Genomic DNA, 23,016 nt, shown 5'->3' with positions numbered 1-23,016 from the left:
CTGTCCCACAGAGCTCCTAGTCTAAATGGGAGGGAGAACAGGTATCAAATCCCCATTTTACAGATGAAGAAACTGAGGACCACAGAAATGTCTTGTCCAGGATCACACAGGTGGTAAACGGTGGATCCGTGATTATTCATTCATTCAACCGTGTTTATTGAACACTTACTATGTAAGTGTACTAAGCGCTTGGGAGAGTATTAACAACAGACACATTCCTGCCCAAAATGAGCTCACAGTCTAGACGGGGAGACAGACATTAATATCAATAAATTACAGATTAGCACCAAGGTCCTCTGATGCCCAGGTTCATCGTCTTGAAAAACCATAGTCCTTATCTCCCTTTCCCTCAAAAAACCTCCAATGGCTGCCCAACCACTATCACATCTAACAAACCCCTCATCATCTACTTTAAGGCTCTCAATCAGCTCCCTCCTTCCTTCCTTACCTCACGGATCTACTACAACCCATCCAAGCATTCCGCTCCTCTAATGCTAACCTACACTCTGAACCTCAATCTCCTCCATCCCATAGCCAACCCTTTGCCCCTGTCTTCCTCTGGGCCTGGAACTCCCTCCCCCTTTCAAACTCCCCCTTCCCAGCCCCACAGCACTTAACAATAATAATAATTATGGTATTTGTTAAGCGCTTACTATGTGCAAACCACTGTACTAAGCACTGGGGAGGTTACAAGGTGATCAGGTTGTCCCACGGGGAGCTCAGTCTTAATCCCCATTTTACAGATGAGGTCACTGAGGCACAGAGAAGTTAAGTGACTTGCCCAAAGTCACACAGCTGACAGTTGGAGCCGGGATTTGAACCCATGACCTCTGACTCCAAAGCCCATGCTCTTTCCACTGAGCCACGCTGCTTCTCTCACTTATGTGTATATCTGTAATTTTATTTATTTGTATTAATGTCTGTCTCCCCTCCTATAGACTGTGAGCTCATAGTAGGCAAGGAATGTCACTGTTAATTGTTGTATTGTACTTTCCCAAGACCTTAGTACAGTGCTCTGCGCACAGCAAGTGCTTAATAAATATGACTAAATCAATGAATTGAATGAATACTCAGTCTACCACTCTCCCCCTACAAAAAAAGAAGAAAATCTCCTAAGAGGACTTCCCTCACCAAATTTTCATTTCCCCATCCATCCTCCCTTCTGTGCTGCCTATGCTGTTGGCCATGAACCCCATAAGCACTTTTATACCCCAGCACCACAGCACTTACGTTCATACCTTTATAATCTATTTTCCCTAGTTGTAATTTATTTTAATGTCCATAACCCCGTGTAGACTGTAAGCTCCTTGTGAGCAGGAACCACGTCTACTGACTCTACTATATTGTACTCTCCCAAGCACTTACTACAGTGCTTGGCACACAATAAGTGCTCAATAATAATGATGCTATTTGTTAAGCGCTTACAATGTGTCGAGCACTGTCCTAAGCTCCGGGGAAGATACAAGCTAATCAGATTCATTTATTCACTCATTCAATCATATTTATTTAGTGCTTACTGTGTACAGAGCACTGTAGTGAGGACTTGGGCGAGTACAAGTCCCTGCTCCACATGGGGCTCACAGTATCAATCCCCAGATGAGGTAACAGGCACAGAGAAGTTAAGTGACTTGCCCAAGGTCACACAGTAGACAAGTGGCAGAGCTGGGATTAGAACCCAGGTCCTCCTGATTCTCACTAAGCTCCATCAATTAGGCCATGCTGATCTCCATGGGAGTCTGCTTCCACAAACCAGCACATTATTTAACATGGCACAGTCACCCCCGGCTCCAAACGACTTTGTTCATCACTCTCTTGCCCCCCAAGAGTGCCTCACCCTGTGAACTTTCCCCTGTAAAGACTCAGCCTGCTACTGACACTTTGCAATTGGAGCTCTGGACCTCCAGCCCTCTACCACTCTCTCCTTCAGTCTCCCCAACAACTGAGTCTGCCCCCCAATTCATTCATTCGTTCCATCGCATTTACTGAGTGCTTACTGTGTGCAGGGCACTGTACTAAGCACTTGGAGAGTATCCACACCTCCACCAGGTGACACAGTGGTGATGAGGAAGGTGGACACCAGGTGGACACCCCACGACCAACCCACGACCCCAGTATCCCCAGCCCACAACCCCACTCCAGGTTCCAACTTCTCCATTTGGAATAAGGAAGAAATCTTCACTGTCCAAAAAACAACTGTGTGATAGTCCAGGAGGGGGTGAGGATGAGCCAGGCGTCCTAGCATATAAAAATGAATCCTAGACCCAATCACTATTTTGGAAATGTCCAATTCTAATCTACAAAGTTAGATTTGCACTCCTGGCCCTCCAAAGTCTTCTGGACATCCTGGTGACCACCCCATTACTCACTGCCACCACACCTAGCACAGATGCAGGAGGTCTGTCCTGCTCCTACAATTCTCCATAAAAGGAGTGGCCACAACACATCTCTTTCTGTCTGTCTCTGTCTGCATGGTGTAGTGGATAAAGCATGGGCCTGGGAGTCAGAAGGTCATGGGTACTAATCCCTGCTCTGCCACTTGTCTGCTGCGTGGCCTCTGGCCAGTCACTTCACTTCTCTGTGCCTCAGTTACCTCATCTGTAAAACAGGAATTAGGACTGTGAGTCCCTTGCAGGACAGTGACTGTGTCCAACATGATTTGCTTGTATCCACCCCAGAACTTAGTACAATGTCTGGCACATAGTAAGCACTTAGATACCACAATTATTATCATCTCTCTCATTCATTTATTCAATCATATTTATTGAGCTCACTCTCTCTCTCATTCACCATGGTTCCAACCAGCATTCCAATGAAATCCCTGCCCCAGCCTGAACCTGGGAAGTCAAAGCTACAGCAGTGAACAAGCTGCGAAGGGGCAGGGCCTCTCAGCAGTCACCGTAACTCAGAGGTCAATCTGCATGTCATTTTTCATGCGGTTCTTCATACACATCTCACTTCACATCTCCCCGATGGGAAATTCCTCCCTGGCCCGAGTCCCCAGCTCCACATCCCATCTGATGTCCGGCTGAGGGAGGCCTCATGATCGGCCATGGACCATTCTCTCGAGTGCCTGGCCCCTCCCTCCAGGGGGGCTTGGTGGTGAGGGGAAAAAGGAGGGGGAGGCAGAGATGAGCCGGCTTTTAGAAGACCTCACAAACTGCCCTCGACCCACACCTACAGAGCTGTGGAGTGGAGATAACCAACCCTGGTCGGTGGGCTCAGGAAATCATCAGAATTACACCCCAACTTTAAGGGTTTATTCTATGCTTCAGAGAAGTCTTACCCTTCGAGGCAGGGAGAAGACAGCTCCAAGCCTGCCTCCTCCAATTAGCCCCACCCATTCCACTCTCCACCTGCCACCTCATTTCTGGCCCACGCCTCCCACTCAGCGCATTCCTGTACACCTGTGGATTATTTGCCATCTGCCTTCTTATCTCCGCCCTGAGTAGGAGAGCTGATCCCGAGCAGGGAGGAAAGATTAGGCCCTGTAACCTGACTGAACACCACTGGAGCCTCAGGACCTGACAGCCAGTGCAGTCTTCCCCATGTCCCACCCTCTGGGGTGAGGAAGTGCAGTTGCAGCCCACCCAGAAATGGCCGCAGCGTGAGGATGGCTGTGATTGGCCAACAAGGGACGGTCGGGGTGATGAAAAACCCAAACTCCTTCCCTTTATCAGCCTCGAGCTGCTGCTCTTAGGGCTGTTGCTTTGGGCAAACTTATCCTATCTCTTTCTTCTTTGTGCACAGTTGTAGGTCTCCCCGGTCCTGGTTCCCTCTGGCTGGGGACCTGGTTTGAGTTATCACAGAGAGACAGCGTGGCCTAATGGATAGAGCACAGGCCTGGGAGTCAGGAGGACCTGATTTCCTATCCAATTTCTGCCACTTCTCTGCTGGGTGACCTTGGGCAAGCCATTTCACTTCTCTGGGCCTCAGTTACCTCACCTTTAAAATGGGGAGTAAGACTGTGAGCTTTTTATGGGGCAGGGACTATATCCAACCTGATTTGTTTGTATCCACCCCAGTGCTTAGTACAGTCTAGTAAGCTCTTAAATACCACAATTATTATCCTCATACCTCTCCAACACTTAGGGCAGTGTTATAGCCACATTATGTGAATTAGTGCATCCTGCAGGTGCTCAATCAGCACTAGTTGCTGACTCTTTGGTCATGGGGGAAGGGGAATCAAACACAGCATGCACTCACTATGTGCCAAGCACTGGGGGAGAGAAAAGATGATCAGCTCAGGAATCATGATCTAAGAGGAAGGGCTATCAGATATTTTATCTCCATTTTACAGATGAGGCAACAGGCCCAGAAAAGTGAAGTGCGTGGCCCAAAGACTCACAGCATGCAAGTGGAAGAGCCAGGGTTTGAACCCAGGTTTCCTGATGCCCAAACCCAATCTCTTTCACTTGCCCAAGCTGACCTGGATGTATACAGAGGAACAGTCACAAATCCCATGAAAGGAGTTCAGTTTACCCAGAAATTGAGGGTGATTTCTCCCCTTTCCAAAACACTGCTTGGGCCTTTTTCAAAAGGACTTTGGAACTGAGAGTCAGGAGATCTGGACTCTAATCCCAGCTATACAATCGATCATATTTGAGTATTTACTGTGTAGAACCCTGCACTAAGCATATGGGAGACTATGACAGAGTTGGTAGGAATGTACCTTGCCCACCAGAGGCTTACAGTCAGGAGGGGGAGACAGATATTAAAATAAATTATGGATATGTATGCAAGTGCTGTGGGGCTGGGGTGAATAAAGTGTACACATCCAAGTACATAAAAGGGAGAGGGAGTAGGGGAAATGAGGGCAAAGTCGAAGAAGGCCTCTTGGAGGAGGTGTGATTTTAATAAGGCTTTGACAGGATATTGAGAAAGTCACTTTACCTCTCTAGGGAATATCATCATCTCCTCTAGTCTGAAAGTAACTTATGGGCAGGGAATGTGTCTACCTACTCTTTTGTATCATCCTCTCCAATCAATCAATCAATCGTATTTATTAAAAGCTTACTGTGTGCAGAGCACTGTACTAAGCGCTTGGGAAGTACAAGTTGGCAACATATAGAGACGGTCCCTACCCAACAGTGGGCTCACAGTCTAGAAGGGGGAGACAGAGAACAAAACAAAACATATTAACAAAATAAAATACAATACATATGTACAAGTAAAATAGAGTAATAAATATGTACAAACATATATACAGGTGCTGTGGGGAAGGGAAGGAGGTAAGGCTGGGGGGATGGAGAGGGGGAGGAGGGGGAGAGGAAGGAGGGGGCTCAGTCTGGGAAGGCCTCCTCGAGGAGATGAGCTCTCAGTAGGGCCTTGAAGGGAGGAAGAGAGTTAGCTTGGCAGATGGGCAGAGGGAGGGCATTCCAGGCCAGGGGGGATGATGTGGGCCGGGGGTCGACGGCGGGACAGGCGAGAACGAGGCATGGTGAGGAGATTAGCGGCAGAGGAGCGGAGGGTGCGGGCTGGGCTGTAGAAGGAGAGAAGGGAGGTGAGGTAGGAGGGGACGAGGTGATGGAGAGCCTTGAAGCCGAGGGTGAGGAGTTTCTGCCTGATGCGTAGGTTGACTGGTAGCCACTGGAGATCTTTGAGGAGGTAACATGTCCAGAGCATTTCTGGACAAAGACAATCCGGGCAGCAGCGTGAAGTATGGATTGAAGTGGGGAGAGACAAGAGGATGGGAGATCAGAGAGGAGGCTGATACAGTAGTCCAGAAGGGATAGGATGAAAGCTTGAACAAGCAGGGTAGCGGTTTGGATGGAGGGGAAGGGGTGGATCTTGGCAATGTTGCGGAGCTGAGACCGGCTGGTTTTGGTGACGGCTTGGATGTGAGGGGTGAACGAGAGAGCAGAGTCGAGGGTGACACAATGTTATTGACTGAGCACTTACTGTGTGCAGAGCACTGTACTAAGCACTTGGGAGAGTATATTACAACAGAGTTGGCAGACACATTCCCTGCCCAAAGTGAGCTTACAGTCTAGAGGGGGGACTGCTTAGTACAATGCTCCGAACACAGGTAGCATTCAATAAGTACCACTGATTAATTGCTCGCCCTACTCACAACTTGACAGCCCCGTGTGGGAACAGGGGCTGAGGCAGTTAGTGCTTAGCACATGGGCAATAAATACCCCAACTAATAGTAACGGATACATCATTTTTGACAGGAGACACACACAACCCAATGGCAAAAAAGTCACACCTGCCAGTGATGGACAGCAAAGCTCAACAAATGCCTGTAGAGACCCAGAAGGGAATTACTGGCCTTGTGTAAACTGGACCCAAAGGCACAAAGCAGGGAGGTTTCAAGTTCAGGTTTTTGCTTGTTTTAGATTATAAGTTTTGTTTGTTTTGGACTATAAATTGCAAGTTTTGTTTATTTTAGCAGCATGGTGTAGCGGATACAGCATGGGCCTGGGAGTCAGAAGGATCTTGGTTCTAACCCTGGCTCCGCCACGTGTCTGCTGTGTGACCTCAGGCAAACCATGTAACTTCTCCGTGCCTCAGTTACCTCATCTGTAAAATGGAGATTAAGATTGTGAGCCCCATGTGGGACAGGACTGTGTCCAATCTGAGTTGCTTGTATCTACACCAGGGTTTAGAACAGTGCTTGGCACGTAGTAACTGCTTAACAAATATCACAATGAGAAGCAGCATGGTATAGTGGATCGAGCACAGGCCTGGGAGTCAGAAGGTCATGGGTTCTAATCCCAGTTCCACCACTTGTCTGCTGAGAGACCTTGGGCAAGTCACTTCACTTCTCGGTGCCTCAGTTACCTCATCTGTAAAATGGGGATTGAGACTGTGAGCCTCACACGGGACACGGACTGTGTCCGACCCAATTTGCTTGTATCCACCTCACTGTGTAGAATGGTGCCTGGTACATAGTAAGCACTTAAATATCACAATTATTATTACTATTAAGTTCTTTGTAGGAATGGATTTTATTTACCACCGGTACAAGTTTTCCCAAGCACTCAGTACAATGCCCTGCCCATGGTAAGTGCTCAATCAATAGCATCAATTGACCGTTTTTACCTTGAAGATGGTGTTCTCCTCCTCGTGCTGTGGGCTGTGCCGTGTGGCGTGTTTCCAGGGGATCTGGAAGCGCTTTGATTCCCTGTGCAGCCAGATGAGGCCAGGATACATCCCACTGTCCACCTGGGCCACCAGCCAGGGCTTCAGCCGGACTCTACGTGGGTGGAGAGCCATGACCTTTCAACGGGAAGGGACGGGAGAGGGAGGGGGAGAAACACAAACAGGAGAATTAGTATATGATCACCCCAGATCTACCTGATCCCTGCCCTTCCCCACCAGAGGGAGGTCTGCATTTCACCGGGATTCAAACAACAGAAACCAAATACGGGAATAAACTGAGCCCTGGAAAGACGGGGAGGGAGAGAAGGGGGGTGGTGGGAAATGGTTAAAAGATTCCTTTAAGCCTCATGCTAATGTCACTTAGGCTTCGTGCTGGAGGCAAATCAGACTTCTCCAGTGAGAGGAATCATATTTCAGCTTCTATTTAAATCCTGCCATCAAAAATAAAAAGCATTCTCCTGGTCCAGGGATGATGTCACCCAGTTGAAACTGAGTAGGACCAGTGCAGCATGTGGGCTTGGCAATGGGAAACGTGACCAATAATTTTATTATAAAACGGTGAGGGGCAAATAAAGATTATGGCCAACAGAACAGGGAAGTTTACCTGGCCCTTAGCAAGAACTAAAAGAGACTAGGATAGTTTTTTTGGAAGTGAGATGCGGGTTTGTGGAAATAAGGTGGGATATGTGGACCAAGCTTCTCACTTACACCGAGCAGCGTTGGCGAACGTGGCCTGGCCCAGGAACCAGCAGGTAGCCCCTGCCCCAAATTCCGCTTCTGCCGCTCCTGGCCTCCCTTGAGCTCTGTGCCAACAGATGAGAGAACTCAGCAACTCTAGAACGACCCTGGCTCCGCTGGGGAAACTTTGGTCCACCCCTGAGAGAACCCATTTCTCCCTCGTCCTGCGCCCTGAATAGGGGCCACGGGTGGGCGGGGTGCAGGACGAGGGAGAAACTTCACTCCTCTGCCCGGATCATTTTTAATAATAGTAATAATAATAATGGCATTTGTTAAGCACTTACTATGTGCGAAGCACTGTTTTAAGCACTGGGGTAGATACAAGGTAATCAGACTGTCCGAAGTGAGGCTCACAGTCTTCATCCCCATTTTACTGATGAGGGAACTGAGGCCCAGAGAAGTGAAGTGACTTGCCCAAAGTCACACAGCAGACACGTGGGGGAGTCAGGATTAGAACCCAGACTTCTGACTCCCAAGCCCAGGCTCTTTCCACTGAGCCATGTTGCTACAAAACACTTTTAGGCCATGTTTCCCCACTCCTCAAGAAACTCCAGTGGTTGCCCATCACCTCCACATCAAACAGAAACTCCTCACCATTGGCTTTAAAACATTCAATCACCTTATCCCCTTACCGCACCTCGCTACTCTCCTACTATAACCCAGCCCGCAAGCTTCGCTCCTGTAATGCCAACCTTCTCACTGTACTTCAATCTCATCTATACCGTCGCAGACCTTTCGCCCACGTTCTGGAACACCCTCCCTCCTCATATCTGACAGACAATTACCTTCCCCCACCTTAAATCCTCCTCCCTTCTCCTCCCAGAGGTCTTCCTCATCTAAACCCTCCTTTCCTCTTCTCCCACTCCCTTCTGCATCACCCTGACTTGTTCTCTTATTCATCCTTCTTCCCAGCCCCATAGCGTTAATTTTATTTATTTATATTAATGTCTGTCTCTCCCTCTGGACTTTAAACTCATCGTGGGCAGGGAATGTGCCCGTTTGTGATACTGTACTCTCGCAAGCACTTAGTATAGTGCTCTGCACACAGTAAGCACTCAATACAAATGACTGACTGCCACAGAGTAAAATTCTAGATCCACGTGGAAATGTGAGGAATCAGACACTTGGCTGTGTTCAGCTCTAGGCCCGCAATCAAGACCACGAGCAATACCGGCCCCTCAGCATCTCAAACACAAAGCAACTAGGAAAACAGCTTGGCCTAGTGGATAGAGCACGGGCCTGGGAGTCAGAAGGAACTGGGTACCAGTACCAGCTCCACTGCTTGTCTGCTGTACAACTTTGGGCAACCTTCACTTTTCTATGCCTCAGTCACTTCACCTATAAAATGGGGATTAAGACTGTGAGCCCCACAGGGGCAAGAACTGTGGCCAACCTGATAAGCTTGTATTTACTCCAGAACTTAGAACAGGGCCTGGCACATTGTTAGAGCTTAATATAAAAAAAAAATTAAAACCTCTCCCCTCCATATGATCTACAAAGTTACCCATCACTCCTGGAGGGATTAATTGATCCATCATATTTGAGCGCTTACTGTGTGCAGAGCACTGCACTAAGCGTTTGGGAGAGTACAATGTAACAAAACTGGAATACATGCTCCCTGCCCACAACAGGCTTACAGTCTGGAGGGAGAGACAGATTAATATAAATAAGGGAAAAAGAAACAAGCCCACACCATTATCAAATCAATCAATGGTATTTATTGAGTGCTTACTGTGTGCAGAGTACTATATTAAGCCCTTCCCAGAGGACAATTATCCCAGCCAGGTAATAATGGTATTTGTTAAGCGCTTATTATGTGCAAAGCACTGTTAGGGAATCTTGCTGATAGCACAAAGTCTGCAATTGATTTCTCCAAAAAATGCACTGGCATGGCAGGTTGGGCCAGCACCACCAGAGTCAACAACAAAAAGCAAAGGTGAGAACAGGTTGGGAGCCAGGAGTGACAATAGCCTGCACTGGAGAAGAGCTATTTTGGGGCGGAGAAATGGTAACTTGCCTCGTGTCCCCCTGCTTGTGCCACTTCAGACTCTCTGCCCTGATCACAGCAAGGCAAGCTCAGACCAGACAATCAGAGCAGCTCGAGGAAGGGGTGAAGGAGGAGGAAAGAGGAGGAGGTGGTGGTATCACACACCCAGAAAGATCCCCAGCTGAATCATGATGAGAAACTCAACCAGGGAGTGAGTCTCCATTTTCCCACTTGGAGGAACTCAGAGGCAGGAAGGGCAAGGAAAGAGAGAGGCCCAGCCAACTTCCCAAAACAGTTAAGGAACTTGGAGCCTCCGGGTGAATTGGCGTTTACATCATCATCATAGCCTCCTTGGGGAGCATTTAAGATGAAAGAAATCCCCTCACACTCTCCTCAGGTTTCCGACTTGCCTGTGGAGGCTGAGGAGAAACAGCTACATGCTCTTCCCTGTCCTATCCGCCTGCCTGCCCTCCATCAAAGGTGAGCATTAGGCCCTCCATGCACAATGCTGATAGAGCATGCTCCTCAAACCTGAGGCCCAAGCAGCCTTGGTCCAAGTAGAGAGAGATTCCAGACACAACTGGATCAATCCTCAAGTAAACCATCTGACCCAGTTACTGGGAGACCGAGTGACCATCCTGAGGCCAAACTCTAGACTTCAGAGACGGTGCATTGACAGCCAAAATATCCTTTGCATTTCTCATCCCTTCCCCTGGGGGGCTTTTGATTAGTGGAGGAAGCTGAAAATTGCTCTTGCAGAAGAGCTGATTCTCCAGCCCCCACAGCCGTTGAGAACAAATATCCCACAAACTTTGAAACACTTTGTCCCATGCGCTGCTGTAATAATAATAATAGCATTTAACCACGGTAGAAGTTGCGTGGCTTAGTAGAAAGAGCACGGGCTTGGGAGTCAGAGGACATGGATTCTGAACCCGGCTCCGCCACTTGTCTGCTGTGTGAATTTGGGCAAGTCACTTCACTCCTCTGTGCCTCAGTTACCTCATCTGTAAAATGGGGATTAAGATTTTGGGCCCCACATGAGATGACCTGATTACTTTGTATCAAGTGTTTAGAACAGTGCTTTGCACATAGTAAGCACTTAAACAAATACGATCATCATCAATCACTGTGCTAATTGCTGGGGTAGATACAATAGAAGCGACTTGGATACTGTCACATCCCACACAGGCCTCCCTGACTGCTTTCTCAGCTCAGGTCTTCCTGGCCTGCCGGACAGAGTGGACATGTTCAAACTACTTCCTGCTTTATCTGCCGCTTTCCTCTCTGCTATTTACAAGAAGTATCATGGCTAGGTGAATACAGCATAAGCCTGGGAGTCAGAAGGACCTGGGTTCTAATCCCAGCTCTGCCAAATGTCTGCTGTGTGACCTTGGGCAAGTCATTTAACTTCTCTGGGCTTCAGTTACCTCACCAGTAAAATGGGGTTTAAGACTATGAGCCCCATGTAGGACAGGGGCAGTGTCCAACCTAATTAACTTGTATCTACCTCAGCTCGACCTAAATTAGCATATTTTGGACACATAATCAGGAGGACTAATTCTCTGGAGAAGACATTAATGCTAGGAAAAGTCCAGGGAAAACGTGGAAGAGGCAGACGAGCAGCTAAATGGATAGAGACCATAACAACGATAACAGAAGAACCAACAGAAGGGTTGCGGATTATGGCAGAAGACAGGACGGTCTGGAGAAAGTATATCCATGGAGTTTCTATGAATCGGAAACGACTCGACGGCACTTAATAAAAATAATAATAACCTCAGGGCTTAGAACAGTGCTTGGTACATAGTAAGCGCTGAAAAACTAGCATCATTATTTTTAGTAGTACAAGTAATTTGTCGTTTGCAACCCCCATTAGCCTGCAAGCTCCTTAAGGGCAAAGAACTGATGCCTTCTTTCAGTTGCCTTCCCCTGAGCCCTTAGGGCAGTGCTTAGCAGTCAGTAGGTAGTCACTAACTATCCTTGATTGATTTTAATCTCCAGAGTGGTCCTGGGGCAACACCCAACCAGTACCCATGGCCAGCCCGGCAATGATCTTTGAGAACAGCTAACCCAAAATGGGTAGGAAATCAGAATCAGTTGCCAAACCTTGTAATAGGGAAATTGGAGTTTAACCTGGCCACAGGAAATGGGGGGGGGGGGGGGGGGGGGGCGGGGGAGAGAAACTGGACAGACTGTGAGCCCTGTGAGGGTCAGGGACTGTGTCTGACCTGATTATCTTGCATCTTTTCCAGTGCTAAAGACAATCCTCTAGACTGTAAACTTGTATGTGGGTGGGGAACGTATCTGCTAATTCTGTTATGTTGTCCTCTCCCAAGAGCTTAGTACAGTGCTCTGTGCATAGTAAGCACTCAATCAATACCACTGATTGATAATAGTGTTTGACACACAATAAGCACTTAAATACCACAATTATTATTATTAACTAGAGGCAGGAGAGAGCAGCACAGTGCACTCTGGGGAGAGTACAACGAGCTACCCACAAAATCAGTGATTACAATCTAGAGCCCACCTCCTACCAAGAGGAAGATGCCACACACTCAGCCATGACGGACCCCGTCTCCTGTTGCCATAGTATAGAACCCTGTTGGGACAACTGCCAACCCCGGGTACAGTAAGTATCTCCCTACCACCAGATCAAAGCTCCTGCGAGTGGGAGGACTTTCTGTTTCTGCCTGTCAGTCTCCAGGAATCTGGGAAGGGGAGATTTCCCAATGATCTGCAGCTCTGGGAGCCCAGAACCCAGGAAAGAAAGTTTTCCTGAGAGAAGCAGCCCAAGGGCATAGACCCTGGGGCAAGTCCCGTCAAGCCAAAAGGCTGGAACTGCCTTCTTCCCCGACCCTTGTTATTATTTCTTCCCCTTGGGACATTCAGTCCTTTCAAGACCACAACAGCAACCTCAGGAGAGTGCCTAAGAAACTGGCAACTTTCGGGGGGCTTTTGGGTCTGTAAGGCAAGAGTACCCACAGAAAGATACCAGACAAAAGATTACTTCCTGGAATCTAATTCTCTATTCATTGCTCAACCCAGGCCAGTTTGGCACCAAAGACCCCCCCTGCTGCTCTCCACTGTACCGGAGGTCCCTCCCAAGTACCAGATATCACCTGTAAAATGGGATTAGGACTGTGAGCCCCAAGTGGGAAAACCCGATTACCTTGTATCGACCCCAGTGCTTAGAACAGTGCTTGGCACATGGTAAGCGCTTAACCAATACCATCATTATTAGATACCCACACGACACCAAGGGCACTTCCCACCTCCTCCAACTCTGTTGGACACCCAGTCCCTCCCAAGATGGCAGGACTGGCACTCCCATCCCATCCCGATCAGAATCTCTTCCCTCACCTTCCCTGGGTTGGGCTAGACCAGGCCCCACCCACCCTCCTCACCCTTAACTTCTAACAGGCAGGATCCCCACTGACAAGCTGGAGAACTGCTGCCCGGGGAATTCAGGCACCAGGGTGGCTGGCGTTTTGTTTTGATTTTTCAGTCCTGAATTATCAGATTATCGCCCCAATTCCCCAGATCCACAGCCCAAAACAGGATGGTAAAAGGAGCATGGCAGTGCTGGCTGTGGAAAAGAGTGAAGTGGTGGTGGGGGGAAATGTTTCTCCTAACTCTGTTACATAGTACTCTCCCAAGTGCTTAGACGCAGCGTAGCTTAGTGGAAAGAGCACGGGCTTGGGAGTCAGAGGACGTGGGCTCTAATCCCGCCTCCACCATATGTCTGCTTTGTGACCTTGGGCAAGCCGCTTCACTTCTCTGTGCCTCAGTTCCCTCATCTGCAAAATGGGGATTAAGACTGAGCCCTACGTGGGACAACCTGATTACCTTGTATCTATTTGTTGCCAAATTGTACTTTCCAAGAGCTTAGTACAGTGCTCTGCACAAAGGAAGCGCTCAATAAATACGAATGAATGAATGCTTAGAGCAGTGCCTGGCACACAGTAAGCGCTTAACAAATACCATCATCATTATTATCATTACTATTTTTACAGTGCTGTGGATGCAGTAATTCCTCAAAAAATTCTATTGATTGATTTATTTTAGAGTTGGAGTTTTAACAGCCAAGCAGACCCTGCCTCCCCACCCAGGTGCTGTGTAATGGGCAGGAGGTCCCAGGTCCTGGTACCCGCGTGGCTCAGTGGAAAGACCCCGGGGTTGGGAGTCAGAGGACGTGGGTTCTAATCCCAGCACCGCCACTTGTCAGTTGAGTGACTTTGGACAAGTCACTGAACTTCTCTGTGCCTCAGTGACCTCATCTGTAAAATGGGGATTACGACTGTGAGCCCCCACGTGGGACAACCTAATTACCTTGCATCTACCCCAGCGCTCAGACCAGCGCTTTGCACATAGTAAGCGCTTAAATGCCATCATTATCGGAAAGGGCGTGGCTTAGTGGCAAGAGCACGGGTTTGGGAGTCAGAGGTTGTGGGTTCTAATCCTGCCACTTATCAGCTGTGTGACTTTGGGCAAATCGCTTAACTTCTCTGTGCCTCAGTGACCTCGTCTGTAAAATGGGGATGAAGACTGTGGGCCCCACGTGGGACAATCTGATAACCTTGTATCTACCCCAGCGCTTAGAACAGTGCTTGGCCCTTCTAGACTGTGAGCCCGTTGTTGTGTAGGGACCGTTTCTACCTGTTGCCGACTTGTACTCCCCAAGCTTAGTACAGTGCTCTGCACGCAGTAAACGCTCAATAAGTACGATTGAATGGATGAACAAAAACCATAATTGTTATTATTATTATTACCCTCCTCCCTCTCCCCGACCCCGCAGGCTGGGAGGGCCTAGCCCTGCCGGCCCGGCCCTTCCCTCCCAAGCGGTTAATTTGGCTTTGGGGGCTTGCCAGCTCGTCCCAGGCTGCGCCCTCCAAACGTGAGCCGAGAAGCGGCCCACCGATGGCCACCTGCCGAGGCCCCCCGGGAGCCCGCCGCGCCCGGAGCTGGCAGCCCGGCTCCCTGGACTACCCTGGCTAGGAGAGGGGAAGCCCAGGTGAGCGCCCCAACCTCCACCGCGGCCCCGGGGATAAACCTCCACTCCGCAGGCCGCTCCCGGGCTCCGACTCACCCTCCTCCTCCTCCTCCTCCGCCGCCGCCGCCCGGAGAAATTCCCGCAATGGCTCCGCTGCCCCTCCCGCACTAGCCCTTACCTGCCCGGCCCAGGTGCTCGGCGCTGACGTCACAGCCACCGCCCCAGAGCACCCCCCTCCGCCCCCGGGACTCTCTGATTGGCTGCGCTGCCGCCCCGATGGAGGCCCGCCCTCCGCTCATCTCGCTCTGATTGGCTGCGCCGCCTTCCCTTAGCCACGCCCCCCACACCTTCCGCGCCCGCCCTCCGCTCAACCCTCTCTGATTGGGTGCACTGCCTTCCCTTAGCCACGCCCCCCACACCTTCCACGCCCGCCCACCCCTCAGTCCGCTCTGATTGGCTGCGCCTCCGCCCCTTAACCATGCCCCCCCACACTCTCCATGCCCGCCCTCCGCTCAGCCCGCTCTGATTGGCTGCGCCGCCGCCCTTAGCCACGCCCCTCACACCTTCCTCTCCCGCCCTCCGCTCAGCCCACTCTGATTGGCAACTTGTTGCCAACTTGTACTTCCCAAGCGTTTAGTACAGTGCTCTGCACAGAATAAGCGTTCAGTAAATACGATTGAATCAATTGGCTGCGTCACCCGGAATCCGATACTCTGAGTTCGGCAGCTACCTGCTCACCCTGCCCCAACCACCATTCATTCATTCAATCGTATTTATTGAGCGCTTTCTGTGTGCAGAGCACTGTACTAAGCGCTTGGGAAGTACAAATTGGAAACATAGGGACGGTCCCTACCCAACAATAGTCTCACAATCTAGAAGGGGTAGACAGACAAAAAAAACCAAAACACCACCACCCCCACCCCGAGGGCAAGTCTGGCGACCAGACTAAGAGCCTGGCCCGGCCTCTTCAGCCGCTGAGCGGCTGGTGGTGGTCTGGGCACTGTGAAGGGTCTCTCAGGCCAACATCTGGGTCACTTGCCTGGCAACTCGTCTCCACCTCACCTGTACCCCCTCAAGGGGATTGGGGAAAATTTAGGAAATAATAATCATTATTATGGTATTTGTTAAGCGCCTACTATGTGCAAAGTACTAGGCCCTGGGATGGATACAAGCTAATCGGGTTGGACACAGACCCTGTCCCACGTGGGGCTCACAGTCTCAATCCCCATTTTACAGATGAGGTAATTGAGGCCCAGGGAATGAGCCCATTGTTGGGTAGGAACCGTCTCTATATGTTGCCGATTTGTATTTCCCAAGGGCTTAGTACAGTGCTCTGCACACAGTAACTGCTCAATAAATACGATTGAATGAATGAATGAAGTGACTTGCCCAAGATCACAGAACATACAAGTGGCAGAGCTGGAATTAGAACCCATGACCTTCCTACTCCCAGGCCCTTGCTTTATCCATTATGCCATGTAGGCATGGATGGAGAACTGTGCTTTGGGAGTTGCTCTCTGCTCCCTTTGGCCCAGGGATAAAAGAAAACCGTGACTGGGTGTATGGTCACGCTGCTTTCCCCTGCCCTGGGCTGCTTTGGCAGAGATAGGCAAGAGCCACCTCAACAATGTGAATATCATAGTGGGTTGTTGCGGCAAAGGCCATCTGGGAAATGAGGATTCAGGAGGCTCGATTCTCCTTGCAAGACTCCCCGGGTGAAGTGGGGCTGAAGGGAGGGGGCGCAGCCTGGGGCATGAAGAGCCCGTGTTTCCTAGAAGGATTGATCTCAAAGGCTTCTTCTCACCTCAACTTCCAGGAGTAATCAGGAAACCCACTGGCAGGAAAGAGACAAAAACCATCTGCCTGTTCTGCTACCAAGGTTAGGACTGGCCAGAGGACAGGAGTATCAATGCCTGGGGGCTTTGAACAATTTCTGGGGTGGGGAGGGTGGGGTCTTTGCAGCCCAGAAATTCATTCATTCATTCAATCGTATTTATTGAGCACTTACTGTGTGCAGAGCACTGTACTAAGCGCTTGGGAAGTACAAGTTGGCAACATATAGAGACAGTTCCTACCCAACACGGGCTCACAGTCTAGAAGGGGGAGACAGACAACACAACAAAACATGTGGACAGGTGTAAAGTCATCAGAAATCCCTCTGTGGGGTGTCTCTGTCCCTCCTTGATGGGGAGAAGTGGGAGTGTCTCCAAACCCCAGGGCTTTTTAATGGATGTACTTGGCTATTTACTCTTTAAGCACTTTGATACTCACCCCAGCCCCACAGTACTTCCGTAAATGTTCTTATACTCTACTATTTCCCCCGTCCCTTATCTATGTTAATGTCTGCCTCCCCCTAGAAACCCTCCTTGTGGGCAGGGTTTGTTTCTACCAAGTCAGTTGTATTGTACTTTCCCAAAAACTTAGTACAGTGCTCTGCACACAGTAAGCACTCAATAAATATGATTGCTTGATTGATTGATTAGATGGAGGAGTTTCTTGGCACCCATCCAGCTCCATTCCAATCCCCTCATTTGGAATAAAAGCTCCCAGATTGGCCCACTATGTCAGGAGGGCAGGGAGAGGGTCTCTATCCGTCTAGCACATTGTGGGATCGATCGATGTCATTTATTGAGCACTTCCTGTGTGCCGAGCACTGTGTTAAGTGCTTGAAAGAGCATAGTACAATAGAGTTGGTATACATGATCCCTGCCCACCACAGTCTTACAATCCAGAGGATTATGGAAAGAGAGAAAGGAAGTGATTTGACAAGAGGAATGGGGGAGGCATCCCAGTTTGGGGGAATGCCATGAGCAATGACCAGGAGAATCTTGGGAAGAGAATGCTAAGCAGGTTTGCTTAGCTCGAAGGATGTCTTGGAGCAAGGGCAAAATGAGAGGTTGTCACCTGTCGCCCAGATGAGTAATCAGGAGAGAGAGAGAGAGAGAGAGAGAGAGAGAGAGAGAGAGAGAGAGAGAGAGAGAGAGAGAGAGAGAGAGAGAGAGAGAGAGAGAGAGAGAGAGAGAGAGAGAGAGAGAGAGAGAGAGAGAGAGAGAGAGAGAGACTGGGGACAAAAAGCCTGAGTTTTATATACAATTTTCCACGAGGCAATCTGAATTATTTAATTGTTTAGGTGCAATGGATTGAACTTCCCTTTCAGGAGGGATGTAATCAATGAGTAATATTAGAGCTTCCCTAACCGGAGGAACACAAGTATACATTACTTGTGTGTGGCAGAACCCCCAGGTCCCACCCAGGCCGAATTCCCTTACAGTTTGTTTGCATTCATAGGCACTTCCCGCTCGGGAGGAATCCACTTGAGTTGCACACCCATGGGGGAAGCCCCTAGCTCCCACCCACGAGTATTTTCCTTTTGGGAGGAATCCATTCATTTTTTCCATACCCATAGTGGAGTACCTGGCTTCCAGCCCCACAAGTGTCCAGCGGGAGGGGACATTCCCCCATCCCACGGCTCCTCACTTGGTGCAGACAGAGCAGGCTTCTCACGCTCCGGATAGAGGGGCCCTGCAGCCATCTGCTGCAAGTCCCGATCCTCTGCCCAGAGGGCCAGAAGCTGCAGGTGCTTCTAGGCCATTCCAGCTTCCGGCCTCAGTTTATCCAATCTCTGCCCTCCCCACTCCTCCATACCTAATTTGATTGGCACGGGGGTGAGGGACACCTTCTATATTCATCGTCATCATCATCAATCGTATTTATTGAGCGCTTACTGTGTGCAGAGCACTGTACTAAGCGCTTGGGAAGTACAAGTTGGCAACATATAGAAACAGTCCCTACCCACTCTCCCGGCTTGGGCTGTCAATCTAGCAGTTTTGATTGTGGTGGCGGTATCTCACCCTCACTTCCGAGTTCCACCTGCTGGCTCAGGCGGCCACGAGATAGCATGTGACCTTGAGGTGGCTGGTGCCCAGGGTCACCTTGGGACAGAGGTGTGGGCAAGTTAGATGGGGGGAGCAGGACAGTGTATAGAGGGCTTCAAGCCTAAATCACTTCAGGAGCTTTTGGCTTGATGAGAGCAGCCAATGGAAGCCGCTCTAGGAGAGACTGTAACCGTGAAAAGGCCAACACACGTCGGATAAGGTGGTGCCCATATCAGGTGCCCGAGCGTTACCCAGGGGCTTGCCGGGCCAGTCTCCTCCTTAAATATGGCCCGTGGCCACCCTCTTCTGTCAGTGCAGGATGAGGGCCTGACCCGCTCCCGGCTTTTTATTGCTGGTGAGCTCAGCGGCCAGACATCTCCCTGCATCCCGCCTAAGGGAAGGCTCCTGAGACCCAGCAAACATGGAGGCTGGAAGGTAGACAGGACCTTGATGGGCTGGGGAGAAGTGTTGGGAAATGGAACATGGGGGAAGAAAAAAGTGGAGTGGGTTTATTCTCAGCCTTCGTGACTCTGGGGTTCACTGTGGGCTACTGTGGGCTTCTTTTGCATCGGGAAAGATTAATGTTGGACGTGAGAAAAAACTTTCTATCCCACAGCAATGGAGGTTTTGACGTTTTTCCTGAAGATCTTTTAGGAAAGGAGAGATGATCAGGCCCGAGCTGGGGCCCGGGGGTGACCCTGCTTGGAGAAAGAGAGGGGTGGGCAAGATAGCCTTGGCTGGGCCCTGCCAGGTCCTAGATATTTTCCTTTTTTTGTTGCTGTCTCTTAATGGTATTTGTTAGGTACATACTATGTGCCAGGCACTTTCCTAAGCACTGAGGTAGTTACAAAGTTCAGGTCCCATTCGGGGCTCACAATCTTAATCCCCATTTTACAGATGAGGTAACTGAGGCACAGTGAAATGACTTGCCCAAGATCAAACAGCAGACAAGCGTCAGAGTAAGGATTAGAACCCACATCCTTCTGACTCCCAGGCCTGTGTGCCATTGATTCGGCCACACTGCTCCTTCTTACCTCCTTTTCTCCACAGGTGAGGCACGGTTGACTCACCTGTCAGTCTGAGTTTCAGCAGCCAAGGACATTTGCTGCACCAGGTCACTGATTCATCAAGGTAGGAAATCCCCTCCCCCCTCCCTCCAACCTCCTCTGTCCAAAAACTTCTCCCACTCCTGGGAGGGGACAGGGGAGTGGGAGCACGGAAAGAGATGATTCCTCATTCCAACCAACTGGGCTTTAATTCCTCCAATGCCAAGCGGGTTGTCACTGTGGCTCCCAGCCCACACTGACTGCAGATGCCTTGGGGTCCTGGGGCTCTAGTGCTCTTGTTTATGTCTCACCACACCCTTCCCTGTTGGCAAGTGCCAGCTTGATGTGGGTCTGTGACTGGTGCGACAAGAAGGCGAAGCGATAACCCCTGGGGCTTCCCTCGTTCCTCCCGGCTCAAACGCTCCTTCCCAAAACTCCCATTCCTTAGTATCCCAGAGTTTTACTCAATCATCACAGGATCACAGAGACTTTCAGCTGAGCAAGCAGCAGGATTTTCCATTTCTAAGTAAAAACATCAGACAAGGGTTCCCCCAAGAAATATGGGTCCTGACATGAATCATTCCCCATATTAATGTCTGTCTCCCCCTCTAGACTGTAAGCCTGTTGTGAGCTGGGAACTTTCCTGCCAACTCTGTTGTATTGTACACTCCCAAGTGCTTAGTACAGTGCTCTGCACCCAGTAATAATGATTTCATTCATTCAATCGTATTTATTGAGCACTTACTGTGTGCAGAGTACTGTACTAAGCACTTGGGAAGTACAAGTTGGCAACATACAGAGATGGTCCCTACCCAACAATGGGCTCACAGACTAGAAGATGGTATTTGTTAAGCGCTTACCTTGTGCCGGGCACTGTTCTAAACACTGGGGTAAATGCAAGATAATTGGGTTGGATGCAATCCCTGTCCCACATAGGGATCACAGTCTTAATCCCCATTTTACAGAGGAGAGAACCAAGGTTCAGAGAAGTGAAGTGATTTGCCCAAGGTCACACAGCAGACAAGTGGAGGAGGCAGGATTAGAACCCATGACCTTTAGACTCCCAGACCCGTGCTCTATCTACTAGGCAATACTGCTTCTCTAAGCACTCAACTATTGATTGATTCAGAATATTCTCGCCCCACTTCCCTTCTTCAATACTCTAAAAAATTCACCCCCTCAACAAAGACTTTTGTTTTATTATTCATGCTTCCTGTGTATTATTAATGATGGGAATTTGTATCTGATCTGCCTCCCTCAAGATGCCTTGTACCTCCCCACAACATCCAGAATAGAGTGACTGATGGATTCACTGTAACCTGTAACCCAAATGAAGGGATTCAGATTCCCCAAATCACAGTGGGCAAATTCACCACAAGAGGCAGGTCCCGAGTCTGCACCACAAAGAAACGCCACTGGCGTTTATTCCTATTGCTTGGAGATGAGGAATCTTGCCCCTGCTTCCATTCCACATTCAGTGCGATGATCTGAGGAGGTCTCTTACTTGGTCCACATACACAAAACCCAGCGAGGAATTTCAGAAGCCCAGAAGGGAGTTCTTGCTGCAGGGTAGACTCAGCATGAATCCACCTCACTCAAACTGCATGGGAGATAGCATGGCCTAGTGGATAAAGCACAGGCCTGAGAGTCAGAGGACCTAGGTTCTAATCCCAGCTCTGCCATTTGCCTGTTGGGTGACCTTGGGCAAGCCACTTCACTTCTCGGTGTCTCAGTTTCCTCGACTGCAAAATAGGGATTCAATACCTGTTCTCCCTTCTATTTAGGCTGTGAGCCCCATCATCATTCAAGGCATTTATGCCTTGTGTGCAGAGCACTGCTTAGTACAATACTACTCCTCCAGCTCCTCCTCCTCCCCCCCATTCCCCCCGTCCTACCTCCTTCCTCTCCCCACAACACTTGCATATATTTGGACAGATTTATTACTCTATTTTACTTGTACATATTTACTGTTCTATTTATTTTGTTAATGATGTGCATATAGCTATAATTCTATTTGTTCTGACAATTTTGACACCTGTCTACATGTTTTGTTTTATTTGTCTCCCCTTTCTAGACCGTGAGCCCATTGTTGGGTAGGGACCGTCTCTATATGTTGCTGACTTGTACTTCCCAAGTGCTTAGTAATAATAATAATAATAATAATAATAATGACAGTATTTATTAAGCGCTTACTATGTGCAAAGCACTGTTCTAAGCTCTGGGGAGGTTAACAAGGTGATCAGGTTGTTCCGTGGTTGGCTCACAGTCTTCATCCCCATTTTACAGATGAGATAACTGAGGCCCAGAGAAGTTAAGTGACTTGCCCAAAGTCACACAGCTAAGTGGTGGAGCCGGGATTTGAACCCATGACCTCTGACTCCAAAGCCCGGGCTCTTTCCACTGAGCCACTAGTACAGTCTCTGCACACAGTAAGCGCTCAATAAATATAATTGAATGAATGAATACAACAGAGTCAGTGGACACATTCCCAGCCCACAACAATCTTACAATCTAGAGAACCCCCAGTGTGGGACAGAGACTGTTTCCTACCTGATTAAAATGTATCTACTGCAGTGCTAAGAACAAACTGTACTTGATACAGAGAAAGTGCTTAACAAATACCATTAAAAAAGGAAATAAAAAACTGTCCATATTCCTGGGCCTGAGTCTATGAGCAATACTTGGGATCAGGGCCTTTATGCTGTTGTTAGTGCCTGTTGAATAATCACTAGTCTGAGGCTTGATGGAGCTGTAAATGTCTTCCCAGGAATGAGATAGGTGGTATTAATGAGGCCCTTTAAGAACCTCAGCTTTGGAAAACAGATCAATCCTCCCCCGCTCCTTTTTTTTTCCTCACTCCCTCCTTCAATTTTATTCTATTCTCTCTGTCACCACTCAGTAGCCCTATGGTTAGGTTCTTCCTAGGAAAGGAGACTACCGAGATTACTAAACCGAAAGCGGGTTTTTCCAAAACATCATTTTGGGCACATCTCCCCACTCCTCAAAAATCTCCAGGAGTTTCCCATTCCTCTCCACCCCAAGCAGAAACTCATGTCTCTTAATTCTACTGTACCCTCCCAAGAGCTTAGTACAGTGCTCTTGAAAGAGTTGGGACTCAGTAGACACTATTCATGGAGAGAAAAGAGTACTCCAAGTCTTTGTTTAGCAAGTCAACTTGCTTGGGTAAGCAGGGTTTGAAAGATGCGAAGACAATCAACTGAATTTATTAAGCACCTAATGTCCAATTATCCAGATAATTGGGGCTAATATATA

The 23,016-nt window shown here is 49.1% G+C and overlaps 1 protein-coding gene across 2 annotated transcripts in view; it reads right to left on the bottom strand.

Moving 5' to 3' along the window:
- The window catches only part of IRF6 (interferon regulatory factor 6), a 235,657-nt gene that overhangs the window by 24,285 nt on the left and 188,356 nt on the right, over positions 1-23,016 (bottom strand). The window contains exons 1-3 of one of the 2 annotated variants that reach the window (XM_038749788.1): positions 14,919-14,979; positions 7,813-7,907; positions 7,045-7,221 (exon numbers count right to left, since the gene is read on the bottom strand). In XM_038749788.1, coding sequence (XP_038605716.1) covers positions 7,045-7,218 — 174 coding nt within the window. In that variant the 5' untranslated portion in view covers positions 7,219-7,221; positions 7,813-7,907; positions 14,919-14,979. Of the gene's footprint in view, positions 1-7,044; positions 7,222-7,812; positions 7,908-14,918; positions 14,980-23,016 lie in introns of those variants that run through there. The other variant, XM_038749787.1, reaches the window with a different exon arrangement.

This window comes from Tachyglossus aculeatus, chromosome 7 (genome assembly GCF_015852505.1).
Source record: "Tachyglossus aculeatus isolate mTacAcu1 chromosome 7, mTacAcu1.pri, whole genome shotgun sequence".
Lineage (NCBI taxonomy): Eukaryota > Metazoa > Chordata > Mammalia > Monotremata > Tachyglossidae > Tachyglossus > Tachyglossus aculeatus.
Note: the sequence above shows the minus strand (reverse complement) of the source record. Positions and strands in the feature narration are given on the sequence as shown.